The 15998-nt window shown below is 44.7% G+C and overlaps 2 protein-coding genes across 5 annotated transcripts in view; one reads left to right on the top strand and one right to left on the bottom strand.

Moving 5' to 3' along the window:
* Positions 1–9969, top strand: part of LOC117366626 (mucin-17-like) — a 48929-nt gene extending 38960 nt beyond the window's left edge. For both annotated transcript variants that reach the window (XM_033958229.1, XM_033958228.1), the window contains 3 exons: positions 5025–5279; positions 5728–5810; positions 8383–9969. In XM_033958229.1, the coding sequence (XP_033814120.1) occupies positions 5025–5279; positions 5728–5810; positions 8383–8457 (413 nt within the window). In that variant the 3' untranslated portion in view covers positions 8458–9969. The remainder of the gene's footprint in view (positions 1–5024; positions 5280–5727; positions 5811–8382) is intronic.
* Positions 9970–11217: 1248 nt separating this feature from the next.
* The window catches only part of MUC4 (mucin 4, cell surface associated), a 103266-nt gene continuing 98485 nt past the window's right edge, over positions 11218–15998 (bottom strand). The window contains exon 42 of one of the 3 annotated variants that reach the window (XM_033959662.1): positions 11218–12688. In XM_033959662.1, the coding sequence (XP_033815553.1) occupies positions 12635–12688 (54 nt within the window). In that variant the 3' untranslated portion in view covers positions 11218–12634. The remainder of the gene's footprint in view (positions 12689–15998) is intronic. The other 2 variants (XM_033959661.1, XM_033959663.1) reach the window with 2 other exon arrangements.

The following is a 15998-nucleotide window of genomic DNA, read 5'->3' as shown; positions in this document are numbered from 1 at the left end:
AGAAGAACGTGTTCAACCTTTCAGCTACCTCTTTATCCTCCTTAATCACTCCCTTCCTATCCCCATCATCCAATGGCCCTACCTCCTCTCTCGCTGGTTGCTTCCCCTTTACGTAACTGAAGAATGCCTTGAAGTTTTTTGCCTCCCTGGCCAGCCCCTCTTCGTATTTCCCTTTTGCTTTTCTAACCTCTCGGTGGCATTCCTTTTGGTATTTCCTGTGCTCCTGGTGATTTTCCTCCGTTGGATCCCTCTTCCATTTCCGGAAGGACACTTTCTTGTCACTGATTGCCCTCTTTACTTCAGGTGTCATCCAAACCGGGTCTTTTGACCGCTTGTTCTTGCGGCCTTTCCTGAAACTGGGGATGTACAGTTTTTGCGCTTCCTGCAGGGTGTCCCTGAGAAGGGTCCAGGCACTCCCTACAGTCTCCATCCTAAAGCCGTTCCTGAGCTTCCTCCCCACCATTTTCCTCATAGCAACATAGTTCCCTTTCCTGAAGTTGAGCGCAGTTGATGCGGTCCTCCCCACTATGGGTGACCTCCTTTCTAATGTGAATCTGATCACGTTGTGATCACTGTTGCCTAGTGTTCCTCCCACTTCTACTCCTCTTGCAGGCCCCCCTAATCCGTTAAGGATGAGGTCAAGAGTAGCACCACCTCGCGTCGGTTCCTTGACTAGTTGCTCCATGAAGCAGTCCCTCATAGCTTCTACGAATCCTGCTTCCCTCGTGGAGTTGGAGTGACCCGTACTCAGTCTATCCCCGGGTAGTTGAAGTCCCCCATCACTGTTACACTTCCAGTCCTGCATTCCTGTCTCAGTTCTGCTTCCAAGTCGTGTCCTATTGTTTCTGACGCACCAGGTGGGCGATAATACAGCCCCAGCTTTATGTCTGCATTCTTCTTTCCCGGCAATTTGACCCATAGCGATTCCAGCTCCTCTGCCTTTGTTGCCGTATCGATCCCAATCGAGTAGATATAGTCCTTTATATACAGCGCTATGCCTCCCCCCTTCTTGTGGGTCCTGTCCCTCCTGTAGAGCTTGTACCCAGGCAGTGCCACATCCCATTGATTTTCCTCTGACCACCAGGTTTCTGTAATTCCTATTATATCCAGGTCCTCCCCCTTGGCCATGACTTCCAGTTCACCCATCTTAGCCATGAGGCTTCTTGCATTTGCGTATAGGCACTGTAGGTCCCGGTGTTTGTCCTCCACCTCTGCCTTTACCTGGGCCGCCTTCCCTTGAGTCTTGGGCCGTTTTCCCACTCCTGGTGCCACCACCTCTGCCTTTACCTGGGCTGCCTTCCCTTGGGTTTCGGGCAGTTTTCCCGCTCCCAGTGCCTCTGCTGTGCCCTCCGCCTTTACCCTCGCAACTCTCTTCCTCCCCATGTCCCCTCCAACCCACCTCCCTGCTATTCCCCGGGGAGTACCAGCCCCCTCCCGTGCTATCGTCCCCTGGGCCTTGGTTTGTTCCTCCTTGCCTTGTGGCTCCCCTTTGCCCTGTGGCTCCACCTTATCGCCTTCTGTTTGCACCCTGGTGCCATCTCGTCCCCCTGAATCCCCTGTTTTCCCCTTCCCCTTAGGCTTCTCCCAGCAAGTTGCTGTTACCTGGTGTTTCCCTCGCTGTCTGATCATGAGTTCCATCGGACCCCCGTCCTTCTCCCTGCAGTCAGCCCATTCAGCATCTTTTCTGGATACTGCTGTCCGAAGCGTCATCAGGTCAGCTGTCGGCTTTCCCCCTCTCCGTAGTTCCGAAACTTCTGTATCCCCTGCAGACTATGCCTCTTTGGCTCAGCAGGCGGGACGAATATGCTTTCAAATCTACCATTTCTCGTTTCATTTGGAGGTCACGCATACCTCGGATAGCGATGTCCAAACTTACTTTAGACAAACGTCTAGGGGGACTTAATGTCCCGGATATTCGGCTTTATAATGTAGCGTCTCTTCTTCGCTGGATACATGAGGGCTACACTGGGTGCTGTCAGTATTCTCCCCGGGGCTGGCTAGCCGGCTGGAGCTCCCCTTTTCACTTTCTGAATACATTACATCGACAGGATGATCCTGGGAGGCGATACCTTGTATGCTTTCGATTTTTACGGCCGTTCCGAATGGCATGGCGATGGTGGCGGTGCAGACAACAGTTGTTGACGGAGGTGTCTCCTTTCCTACGTCTGGTAGGGAACTCCAGGTTTCAGCCGGGCTGGGGTAAATCAGTATTTCAGCAATGGGCGGCTCGAGGCTGCGAAGCGATGGACACTCTCCTTGATTTATCTCCTGATGGATTCCCATCCTTCCAACAAGTGCGGGATGCGTGGGGTCTTCCTTCTTGTTATTTATTTTCTTACTTTCAAGTGCGTCACTACTGGGAAGTTGAGCGTAGAGGAGGTGATGAAAGTTGGGTCAAGGGTCCTCTGGATACCCTTTTTTCGGCTACCCAACCCATAGCTAATTCCCTTGCTCACTGGTACAGAGTCCTCAAAACGTCTCTTCCCTTGTCGGTGCTTACTCCTGTGCGCTCCGCCTGGGAACGGGACATAGGACAGGAAATATCTGAACCACAATTTTTAGCTTGTTTCAGCACTTTATATTCTTACACTAAATCCGCTGACTTCAAGGAACTCCAGTATAAGATTATCCACCGGGCCTACTTCACTGCTCACCGAGGGGCGCGCCTAGGGTTCTGGGACAGTGATTTCTGTGTTAAATGCAAGATCAGCGTAAGCACATACCTTCACTCCTTTCTGGAATGCCCCAAATTGGGTATATAGCGGGAGGCCCTCGCCCTGCTGGAGCGTGCTGTGCAACGCACTGTTGATTGGGACTATGGGTTTCTTCTCCTGGGTCTGCAGACATCCCTCCAGGATCAGGGTTTCACTATCCCCCAATGTAGATTCTTTTATAATGTAATACTTGTAGTGAAAAAATTGATTTTGACTTATTGGATGTCGATGGAGCCGCCTCCGATACCGCACTGGAGGAATAGACTTCGGGAAGTACTACAGTTCGAAATTCGACTGTATGCTCGGTCTCCGAGTGTGCTTAAACAGCATTATGTAAGCCTGTGGGAGAGACTGAGGGACTTGGTGCCATCACATGAACAGGAAGGGGGACTGGTGCCCATCTAGTTTTGTCATTCTATGCTCTTCTTGTAACGCCCATGATTTGCCCCAATGATTTTTCCCGTTTTTCTGCTTTGACGTCCCAGGGAGGGGCGGGAGGGTGGGGGGGGGGGGGAGGGAGGGAGGGGAGCAAGGGACTGTGTGCTTTGCTTGAGAGGTGTGGATGGTATAGTGTGTGATTGGTGAAAAAAGACAAATGGGTGTGAGATCGCCATCCCTGAAAGGACACATTTGAAAGGATAGGTTTTCTGTCTCTGTCTATGAAAGGACACATTTAAAAAGGACACACATATTTTATGTGTTTTGTTCCTGCCTGTGCTGGAGGTAATCAAATGCAGAATGTTTGTGTTTACTCTCTCGATGGTTTGGGAAGAGGTCATTTAATCATGTTAACGAAGTTTCATCTTTAAGACAATACAGGCTCAAACCCCCTGCCATGTACATATCCTGCTCACACCCCCCCTCCCCTCTCTTGTCCATCCCCCTTTTCCTGTGATGGTTACCACTGACCCATGTGAAGGATATATAAATGAATGCAGACTAATAATAAAACAGGCTATCCCTTTTGAACTCTATCTGCGTATTCTTTCTTTCTAAGGGGAACTGCCTCCAGACATCTGAAATAGATGATAGAATGTTTGCAGGATGATTTCGGGACCAAGAAACGGATCTTGTTCATTTCAGTCCCCACTGGGCGACTTTATTTATCTCTGCTGTCCTCTAATGCTTATGCTTCAGATGCCCTAGATGCCTTTTGTACTTTTTGTGCTTGTTGCACACTGTTTTTGTGCAGGGGGTTCTGTTTGGGAGGCTCTGCTTCTGTTATTGTTCTTTTACTTGATATGGACACTTATTGCCTTGATGTAGTTTGATGTTGCGTCCTGTTGGGTGGTGTATCTTTCACTGCTAATAAACATATGTTTAAAAAAAAAAAAGAAATTAGGGAAGCTCACATACTTGGCAACACTATTTTAATGGGTGATTTCAATTAGGCTGGCACTGACTGGATTAAGGTCATCCCAGGATATACTAGGGAGGTAAAGTTCGTAGATGAAATAAATGACTGCTGTATGGAGCAGCTGGTTCAGGAACCAACAGTAGGGGGAGCTATTTTAGATCTGGTCCTTACTGGAATATAGGATTTGGTACAGAACATAATAGTGCTGGGCCCACTTGGCAATAGTGATCATAATATGATCAAATTTGATTTAATTACTGGACCCACTAATTACTGTAACTATGCTATCTAAGCCTCAATATTTTACCATTTAAGGGAATTATCACCTAATTTTGCAGAATTCCAGTCAAGATGCAAAATTAATATCACAGGTTTTTTGAGCTTATAAAACATGAGACTTCTATGTGCTAATAGTGAAAGGCACATAAGTGATTGGTAGCACATAGAGGGTAATTATATAACAGGTTGAGAGGCAGACAGGTGCCTAGTTTATAAAGACACGTAAGCATCTGTACGTCTTTCTAAAAGTGCCATACAAAACCCTGTCAGAACATGGCCAACATGAAGCCACAGAAGTTTACGTCTGTTGAGCATAAATGTCCTTGCATAAATTAAGTGTGAACACATGCATTTTACTGTATAAAAGATGTGAGTTAAGTGGGATTTTGCTTGTGCTTTCTCCAAAATCTGCCCCTCAACACACCGACACCCGAATGCACATTGTCACGTAAATACATTTCATAAGCTGCATGTGGTGTGCATATATTTGCCTACACATGTGAAAAATTCATTTTAAAATTACCCACAGCAGCTCAGTATCGGCACTCTTCAGATAATCTTTAGTCATTGCCCTCGCTCTACTTGGTTACTATATTTATTCATTCCTGTTTATTCTCGGCTTCTACTAGAGCTGAAAACATTGGCTTAAGACCATGCCTTTCTTCTGTTCATAGGACCCAACATTATCAAGAACCTAAAATTTCTCAATATCACTGTGAACTCTGTCGATCTGTGCTGGGAAAAGCCAGAAGGCAACAGAAGTTCTTACAGAATCGAAATACAAGGTGACCCATCGAGGTCTCGTTCAGTGAGCTCAGAATCAGAACATGTTGGTGATCTAGAACCAGGACATCCTTACAGATTTGTGATCTATGCACTTTCTGGAAATGGTTTAGAAGGAGAACGACTTGTGAATTCTATGTATACACGTAAGCACTTTACTCATGCAATTAACATAACCAGAGTACACAAGAACTGCCCAGGGCATAGGAGCTAGTTCTGCGAGTGCTTGAGCACCCCCAGTATTGAACAAATTCATTGACGCTCTCCAGGGAGAGGTAACTTCCATTGGGTTTAGCACCCCAATAATTTGTAAAAGTTGGCTCTTGTGGCCTAGTGCCCACAACCACATCTTACCACTGAACTGTACAGGCCCTTCTCATTGCCTGACACACGTGGTTGAGACACCTTTGAGTTTCTGACAGCTGATCGCTCTGAGGAAAAGGCTTTTTACCTGGGAAAATACCTTTGAAAGTTGCCCTCCATATTGGGCCAACAGCACGTCCTCACTTTCATTTATGTACTTCAGTGTTTGATTATAAGCTATCTGAAAATCTCCCTGCAGATACTCATCAATCTGTTTCTTTTTCCTTACAGACACTGCGGCTGTGTATCTGTCTCTAAAATACTCCACTTTTAATACACTGACGAATGGAATAGAAGAGAAACTTTTGCAAGAGGTGGGACTCTTCTAATGCCCAACCCTGATGGGGGTATTAAATTCTAATAAACCCAAGCAGTCATCTGACCACGTGGTCCATAAATAATACAAAATAGAGAAAACGCCCACCATGGAATTATGTACTGCTGAGATAACTTTTTATTATATTACTATCTTTCATTTAGAAAGTCTAAACATTATTATTATTATGAATATGATTATAAGGGGGTGAAAAAAGCCTCAGAGTATGGAGCAATTAACCCAGCTGTGTTTCAAACGTGATCGATTCACTCACTCCCAATCAGATCATAGGCCAAAAAATCCTATCCGTCCTATTAATCAATTTTTGTCTTTTTTTTTTTCTTTTCTTGCTAAGTTATGTTGTGCTCATACTTCTTGTAAATTCGTGTTCATATACATAAGTCAGCGAAAAGTGTTTTCTCTATCAGGCCTGTAGGGATGTCACACAGGAAACACACACACGCAGTCTTAGAGTCGGGATGGAGGCGCTGCCAGGGGCTAGCTCCGAATCCCTTTTATTATGCTTCTAAGCTAATGACATCATAGTACCGCCCTCGTTTACACATCTCATGATTGGTGGGTACAAAGGTACATGCTTTGACCTCGTGATCACCTTCCTTTTACCTTGTGATCATCCTCCAACTCAGCACTTAGACAAGGGCCTGATTAACACATGGACAGAACCTGAGTCTATGCATGTCCTCAAGGCCTGTCAGCTGATGTCCTTTCCTAATAAGGACTGCTCAGTTAAGATAAGGGTTAATATGTGACAGGGGTTTTGTGTCAAGAAGGGAGGGGGGAATGAGGAATGATTCAGTATTCATACACAAGGGCGAAAGGTCAATGTGCTGAACTTGCCTTGTATTAGAACATTACTACACAGGCCGTCAAATTCAAAAACTGATTTCTGATAACCTCAGCAAGTCATAAACCAGCAACTTCAAAGTTCATATCAGCCATAAGCTGTTTTTGAAAGGAATGCGCTATGCTGTGGAAAGCGACGCTGTCAGCGTTTCGCGAGGTTACAAAATCTCCCGCTGCATCAGGGTATTTCTATGGCAGCTAATTCAATCATGTTGCATTCGTCTGTAGATGACGTTCCCAGTTCTCAGCACGGTGGCTTTTTTCTCTATTTTATGCTATTAAATTCTAGACAGTGGCAGCTACATTTAAATTAATCCCTGTAGTCAGTGGCCCTCAATATTACTGGCTCCTCGGCACTGCTGCTATAATGAAGCAAGCCCAAATTAACAGTCTAAAATATCCATGTCAAGGGTAATTTTATAAACTGGCTGCCGGCATGTACTATGTACCCGTTGTGCACCTAAACATTTAGGGCTCCTTTTACAAAGCTGTGGTTTTATCGCATGCACCGGAATAGCGTGCGCTATAGCGCATGCTAGCCGGAAATCTACTGCCTGCTCAAAAGGAGAAAGTAGCGGCTAGCATGTGCGGCAAGTTAGCAAGCACTATTCCGTGCGTTAAGGACCTAGCGCGGCTTTGTAAAAGGAGCCCTTAGAATATTCGCTTGTATGTACGTAGGTGCACAGTTACATGTGTTTATGCCCGTCTGCCACCTAAGCACGTCTTTGTAAATTTTCTTCTTTTGGAATTGGCACCATATAGGTGCCCTGTCCTGGCTTAGTGACTGATGCCATGCAAACTTCTGAGAATGAGGCGTAAAGAGTGTGCTCAGGTGCTGTGAAGGAATTTCATATTGTTCAGCCTAGTAGGGGAGAGTGTGGCGCAGTGGTTAAAGCTACAGCCTCAGCACCCTGGGGTTGTGGGTTCAAATCCCTGGGACCCTGGGCAAGTCACTCAATCCCCACATTGCCCCATGTACATTAGATAGGTTGTGAGCCCACCAGGACAGACAGGGAAAAATGCTTGAGGGGGAGGGAATGCTGCTTTGGACAGACAGACAGAGGGAGGAAGGGAGACAGAAAGAAAAGAAGAAAGACACAGGGGCAGGTGCACAGGGAACTGGTGTGGGGGGAGGGAATGCTGCTTTGGACAGACAGACAGAGGGAGGAAGGGAGAAAGAAAAGAAGACACATGGGCAGGTGCACAGGGAACTGATGTGGGGGATGGGAAATGGAGGGGGAGGGAATGCTGCTTCGTACAGACAGACAGAGGGAGGAAGGGAGACAGAAAGACACAGGGGCAGGGAGATATACAGAAAGACAAACAGACAAAGGGGGCCAGGGACAGAGACAGACAGAAAGAAAGACAGCGGGAGTCGTGTCAGGAGGGGTGCTGGATGCGACAGAAGGAACTTCCAAGGAATAAATTCATGGAAACCATTCTGAGCTCCCCTAGGAGAACAGTATAGAAAATAGAATGAATTAATTAATCAAATTTAATGTGGCATTTATATTCCACTCAAAGTGCAAAATAAACAAAAAATTGTCAAAATGTAACACAATAATCTAAATTGTGTGACAGGGATGTTTATAAAGGCATTTTAATTTGGATTACACCCTGCTGTAGCACTTTTCAAAGCATCATGATTGGTAACTGTAGGTTTGAAAAGCATATTTCATCATTCTCTCAACGATTTTGTCTTTCAGCTGAATAAGCTGCTAAACCAGACCTTTCCAGATAAAAACTTTACTTTGAAGTGGAAAGGAGTAAGACACGCATAAGATGTTCTTCACGTGTGATGGAAGAAGGAGAGATCAAAACTGTGGCTTTTGGGACTGGACTGCTGGGTCTAAATCCAGCTTCTTCCTTGGAGCATCTCCACATTGAGGCCCTTTTGCTAAGCTGTGTTACGCAGAAACGCACACCTAACACAGACAAAAATGGCACACCGTGGAATGTTCTCAGGCGTCCTGTGGGAACTTTGAAATCTGTGCGCATTAACTACATGCTAAAAATATGTTCTAATGTTTTAGGGGGGTGTTGGAGTGGAGTGGGAATTCCTGTGCTGACCAGTTACCAGAACTACATTAATTAACTGGTTAGCGCATGGGTACTGCGTAAGTCCTTACTACCTACAAAATGGATGGCGCTAAGTACTCGCACGGTAAGTTTTAAAAATATTAGCACATGGCCATTGATGCAGAAAATAGAAAATCATGGTGTAGTAAAAATGACCTTAGCAGGAAAGGCCTCTTTTTACAGCAGTTTAGTAGAAAGGACCCCTTTATCTCTCATTTCCTCTTGGACCCACGTACGATGTCTTGAACAGGAGGGGTTATGTCTTTGTATAATGTGTTGTAGATTTCTCTGTATGTCTAAATAAAGAACAGATGTCATAATCCATGGAATAAATTAGCTGTCGCTTCACAAATGACCTTGACACTGAAAATCAGGAACAAAAATTCACAGAATCAATATAAGACCACAAATTCCTGTTCAGCTGGTTTTTGCTTCATCAGCAATTATTTAAGTTTGCAATTGTGTATTACACACAGCCAACAATTCCCAGAATTTCTATCCGTAAATTATAGCCACATTTCAGGCAGCCGCTTTTCTGCTTCTTTTGAGTGTGGCCACCAATGGCATGGCATGCGGCAAATGTCGCATCAGTTCTGCTGAACTAAGGTCACATATCAATGCTCTGCTTCAAAGCATTGTCAGAGCCTAAAAGATTTTTCTGAAGCAGAAGCCGAAGCATAACAACATTGAAATTATCAAGGGAAGTGCTGGACGGACCTCCTGGAAACACATCATTACTTTAGTTCATGAAAATAAAGAGATCGAACTGCTCTTGGGTCAGATTCTGTATAACATGGCTATATGGTGATCTTCCTCTCTGGATGTCTTTTCAGCCTCCACTGTCATACCTTCGACCCTGACAAGAAGATAAAACAATTCCTCCAAGCTGAGCTATCAAGGCCACAGCTTTTAATCCTGGTTTTGCACAGAGCTTTTAAGTAGGAATTGGGACATCCAGGAAAGGACATAGTTCTCCAAGCATTTTACACTAAAGTCATGCCAAAACTCTATTGGCCTCTCTCATCCTTCCCATACAATAGGCCAGCCCCCACCTAATTCAGCTGTAGAATGAGACTTTGCATTTTTGTACTTTGGTAGGGTTACCAGACATCCGGATTTCCCCAAACACGTCCTCCTTTTGAGGATATGTCTGGGGGTCAAGACGGCTTTTCAAAACCCGGTACTTTGTCCGGGTTTTAAAAAGAAATCACGTAGATGCCTTCCTGCCCGATGAACAGGCAGTGTGTGTGGGGGGGGGGGGGGGGGGGGGTGGAGCTGAGGCAAAGCGAGGTGGGTTTGGGTGGAACTGGGTGGGCCTGGGAGGCAGGTCTAGGGGTCCGGATTTTACTCACATAAAATCTAGTAACCCTATACTTTGGTAATCAGGATTTTCCAGCAAACTTCAGAGCAGGAGCAAAATACAGAACTTCAGAGTGGATCTGGCATATTGCACAGATTCTACCCCCTTATGTCCTGGTTTTGCCGGACATGTCCTCTTTTCAAGGGCTCTGTCGGATACCCAGGTGGCTTCTGAATAATTTTGATTTTGTCTGGGTTGAGCAGTAGTGGCTCGTGACCAGTAGGGGGTGATGTCTATGGGACGGTAATGGAATGGACGTCAGGACATGATAGTGCAGTATTTTGTGGAATGTTTCTACAAAAGTGCTGGTTTTTCGTATGATTCTGGGTAACTCTAGTTAGATACAAGCATATGTGTCAGTTAAGGCCACACCCAAAAGAAGCGTACGAAAAACTGGTGAATAAAAATCTGATTATGGCTGTAGCCAAGGCCAGAAAAACGCACTACAGATTAATATTAAGGGAAAGCATAATAATATTCTTTTTATGTACTTTGCTATTAGGCTAGATCATGGAGGAAATCAGGATATACATGGACTCAATTTTGTTCTCTGTCTTTCTATGTCTTTCTGTGTTTTGGACTCCATTTTGTGTCAGTGACTTTCTGTCAAGTCTTTGTTCAGGTTTCCCGCTTCTAAGCATCGTGGTTCTAATTGATACCAGATGTGCCTCAGGCTGGTTAGAAAAAGTATATCAGATTATATATCCCAATCTGAGATATAACATGCATTAAATATGAATGAAATTATGAATGAATGAAGGGCCCGAAAGTGAGTGATTATGTGTATTGTATGGATGTGTATTGAACAAAAGAATGGGTTTTGAAAAAACATATTATATATATTTGCAACCTAAAGAAATTCAAAGGAAGCTTGAGCACAACATCTGGAAATAATTAGTCAGAGGCTACAACATGAAGCTGTTAGGTTTCAGGGAGAGGGGGAAAACAGCCCCACCTTCTCTTTCTCCTTTTCCTCCAAGGCTGACCAATTTTCAGCACTGTTTGTAGGTGTAACATGAAACTTAGTTGTTCAAAGCAGGCTTAGAACATTTCAGCATCTTGCCTGACACATAGACAAATTGTCTGAAATAAGTTTTAAGAATGATAAAAGGAATATTGGATATGTTATAAAATGTTAATGTATATTCAGAAATGAATGTAAACAAACAAATGTAATTTCTGAAACTTTTAAATGTAGAGGAATTTTCTTTGACTAACTTTAAACACCACCTGTTAATTTTGATTGGCCCGCACAGCCAATGATGTCACACTGAGCCAAAGGTATATAATAGGGTGCTTCGAAGTATTGAGCTGAGTTTGTTATCAGAAGGCCAGCATTTTGGCAACTATAACGACCTCCCACTAACGCAACTGTTAACACAACTATGCTTTATTCTTTTGAGTTTCATGATTGAAAAATAAAAACAATAAATACATAATTATTATATTTTGGTAAAACCTTGCTTTAGCGTCATTTTCCATGTTTTTTTGTTATTTTTCATACCTTGAGTGAAAGCTAGCAGCTTAATTGGCAACTGCAGCTTTATGAGTGCGCAGGCGTCCAATGCTCTTGCTTAGGGTGTCCGAAGGCAAATGTAAGTGAATCTACAGCTCTCCTAGTGCCAAAGCTAGAATCTGCTTTTCTTGACACATGCATTCTGTGAACTGCATCCCCTGCCCTTCCCTTCCCTCAGCACTTCAGTGCACGCCACCTTCATTTGATCAGCAGCCGACGGCCCCCTCCTCTCCTTAGCTTCTGCTTTCGTTTACAGTCCTTTTGTCTGAAGCCTCCCCCAGATCTCCAGAGCCAGACTAGCCCTGCTCGTGCCTCCTCCCTTCTCTTAGTCCCACCCTTTCTGGCGCCTGATACATGTCCAGAGATACGCCCCCACCTCCCTTCCTTCTGAGAAGATAGAGCAGAAAACACAGATTGTACATGATTGGCATACAAGTAAATTATCTGACACATTAGTACAGAGAAATGTGATACACCTAAAGGGTTTCATGGAGGAATATTATGCAATTAGACATCCATGAATTTTTTTGTGCAATTTTGTGTCTAGGGCACACTTTATGAGTTTAATAGTAAAAAATTAGAAATATTTTTAATACAACATAAGTGAAAACCAAAATATAAGTTCCCAAATTCAAATCTAAAGAAACATATAAAAATATAGTACTCATCTTCAATCATTTTGGTAGGAGTGCAATATATTGTGTGCAAAGATTTGCCTTCTGGGACTACCACCAACACATTCATCAGTTGTCCGTGTCATTTTAGGGCAAGATGGTTATTTTAAGTTCATCACAACATATAGTTTGTTTTTTTTTCTCTGAAAAAAGCAACTGTTATCTTCCCATAAAAAGCCACAACTCGTCATTAGTGGAGGAGGAGGAGGAGGATTGGTCTTGGGACCTCATGGCCATTTTTTCTTGCATTGCAGACGTAGGATCCATGCAGTGGACAACTGAATTGTCAGGGCTTAGTTTCAGAAACTGGCTAAAACCCTTGGATGGCACTATGTTTCTGTGATCCCTGCTCCAGTTTTCAGGTATGGTCTCTTTATTTTGCACTGAAAGACAAAGAAATGGACTGTAATATAATCTTTCTTCTTTTTAACATCTTTCAGAAACCCTGCCTTTAGGATAGACATGGGGAAAGCCACTGCTTGCCCTGGATCGGTAGCACGGAATGTTACTACTCTTTGGGGATTCTGCATGGAATGTTGCTACTCTTTAGGGTTCCGGAATCTCGTAACTCTTTGAGATTATGGAATGTTGGTACTGTTTGGGTTTCTGTCAGGTACTTATGACCTGGGTTGGCCACTCTTGGAAACAGGATCCTGGGCCTGATGGACCTTCGGTCTGTCCCAGTATGGCAACGTTTATGTTCTTATTTGAGCCAAGTATAGGACAATTGAGCCATTGTGATATCACTGATGAGGTTGGCTTTTAGGCATTGGTGGAATGATGCATTATGACATCACAATGTGAGCTGTGGAATGTTGCTACTCTTTGGGTTTCTGGCAGGTACTTGTGACAAGGATTGGCCATTGTTGGATACAGAATACTGGACTGACCTAGCATGACTTGTTCTTATGATGCAACAGGGCTGCATAAAGCGTATCAAGCCTGCAGACTTAGTGAGCACCCTCTGTGCAAAATGTACCACTAGAGCCACGTAGGGGGAAATTCTATAAGCGGTGCCTATATAAATACATGCCTAAAGTTAGGTTCCCAACTTAATTTAATAAATTGGCTTTAATTATGAGTTTTAACAAGGTCATAATTGGAAAAATGAATTAGGTGACAGGCACCTGTCTCATGGTGCTTAGTGGCACTTATCTCCAGAGTAGGCGTGTTTAGGAGTGGAGAAGAACTAGGCGCAATTCTCTAAATGACTTGAGCGCCTTTAATGTAGGCTTTTAAAACCCTGGACTACATTACTGGCGCTTAAGTTTTAAGTTAGACGTGATTCTGTAATAGGTGCTTATCTGTTTAGATGCCATTTACAGAGTACAAGCAAGGAGAAATCCTTTGTACAGTTTTGTACATGTAGGTGGAGATAGGCAAAGTTTGGGATTCACACATACACTGAGAAATGAACCTCGATGTGTGTAACCCAGCAGACAGACCCACTTGCGAATACACCTACACCTGAACAGACATAGGCTTACCAGGCGTCCGGGGGTCCAGATGGCTTTTCAAAACCCGGCATTTTGTCCAGGTTTTGAAAAGATCGCGTCAGGAAGGGGCATTCATGCATGCGCGGATGCAATGCAGTGACATCATGATATCACGTCCACGCATGCGTGGATGCCGGCTGGGGGCAGGATGGAAGAGGCCTGACAGAGGCGGAACTGGGCAGTCCTGGGGGCATGACACGGGTCTGGATTTTCCAGAAGGAAAATCTGGTAACCCTAAACGGACATAAATATCCACTAGGTTCCTGCTGCCCTGGGAAGTTTTAGAAGGGAGAGGGTAGTGGATGCCTGGAATGCGCTCCCGAGAGAGGTGGTGGAGAGTAAAACTGTGACGGAGTTCAAAGAAGCGTGGGATGAACACAGAAGATTTAGAATCAGAAAATAATATTAAATATTAAACTAGGCCAGTTACTGGGCAGACTTGCACGGTCTGTGTCTGTGTATGGCCGTTTGGTGGAGGATGGGCAGGGGAGGGCTTCAATGGCTGGGAGGGTGTAGATGGGCTGGAGTAAGTCTTAACAGAGATTTCGTCAGTTGGAACCCAAGCATAGTACCGGGTAAAGCTTTGGATTCTTGCCCAGAAATAGCTAAGAAGAAGAAAAAAAAAAAAAAAAATTTAAATTGAATCAGGTTGGGCAGACTGGATGGACCATTCGGGTCTTTATCTGCCGTCATCTACTATTTTACTATGTTACTTTCCCTTTCTCAAACTGATCCTTGCTAGATAAATTTCAATCGCATCCACTTTATTCTCTCTCTGTCTCTCAAATACAATGGGCTGATTTCCATTCCTATGGACATCTTATAATATTAAACAGTTTATTCAGAATTTCAGCCCGTTATCCAGTTAAGTGGTGCTGATGTAATCTAAAGAGAAAGTCAAATGATCAGACAGGAATAAGGTTTCCCTGTAACTTTATACCTGCTATATGTACAGTGTCATGTACCGTAAATGGATTATCTGTTTAGCAGACAACCATTATCATTTAAACATGTGAAGCAGCATTTTTAGAAAGGACATAGAAACTGGATGTCTCAAGTTCCACAAGGGGAGGGGAGACGTGGCCCAGTGGCTAGAGCTGCTGATCCAGCACCCTGAGGCTATGAACACAATCCAGCCTGCTCCCTGTGATCCTGGGCAAGCCACACAACCCTCCATTGGTTCAGGCACCACAGTTAGACGGTCAGCCTGCCAGGACAGATAGGGGAAATACTTCAGAGTACCTGATTACTATTCAGTGTATTGTAATCCACTTTGGTGAATCCCATAGGAGGGGCTAAAGGTATTTCAACCAGAGTCTTAGGTCCCTCCCAGTGCATCGAAGAGAGCCCTGTGGGAGGAGCCTTAGGTATCTGGGCCAGAGTCTTAGGCCCCTCCCCAATGTATCTCATAATGGACTGGGAAAAGGAAGATCTGCCATTTTGAAGACATAGCTTTGCCAGCAGGAGGGAGTGGGCATCCCTCTTGCCAGATTTCTACAGGGTACGGGGGGGGGGAGGTTTGTGGGGGGTGTACTAGAGCTGGGGTGGGGGGTTCTGACCCCCAGACCACCAGACCACCAGGTCCTTCTCTTGGGGACTTGGTGGGGAGGTGGGAGAGGTTGGAAGGGGGGGTCCTTGGTGTTGGGGGAGGGGTTGTGGGGGAATCTAAGTTTTGGGCAGTCAGGGGTATGGGAGTGGTTCGGGTGGCCAAGGCAGAAAGGACTTGGCATATCTGCTGCTGATTTTTTGTAAGTTGTTGAGAGGGGGCCATCGTTGAGGGGGGGGGGCGGGCATATGTGTGGGGGTCCAGGTGGCCAAGGCAGGAGGGAGTGGGTATCCCTCCTGCCTTTTTTTTCAGGGGCTATTGTTGAGGGGTGGCTGTCGTCAGGGGAGGGACATCATATATCTAGATTTCCAAAAAGCCTTTGACAAGGTGCCCCATGAACGTCTACTACGGAAACTGAAGAACTATGGGGTGGAAGGAGATGTACATAGATGGATCAGAAACTGGTTGGAAGGTAGAAAGCATAGGGTAGGAGTGAAAGGCCACTACTCGGACTGGAGGAGAATCACAAGTGGTGTACCGCAGGGCTCGGTGCTCGGGCCGCTGCTATTTAATATATTCATAAATGATCTAGAAACAGGCACAAAGTGTGAGATAATAAAATTTGCAGATGACACCAAACTATTTAGTGGT

The sequence above is a fragment of the Geotrypetes seraphini genome, chromosome 9 (genome assembly GCF_902459505.1).
Source record: "Geotrypetes seraphini chromosome 9, aGeoSer1.1, whole genome shotgun sequence".
Lineage (NCBI taxonomy): Eukaryota > Metazoa > Chordata > Amphibia > Gymnophiona > Dermophiidae > Geotrypetes > Geotrypetes seraphini.
This window is presented reverse-complemented; position numbering and strand designations above follow the sequence as displayed.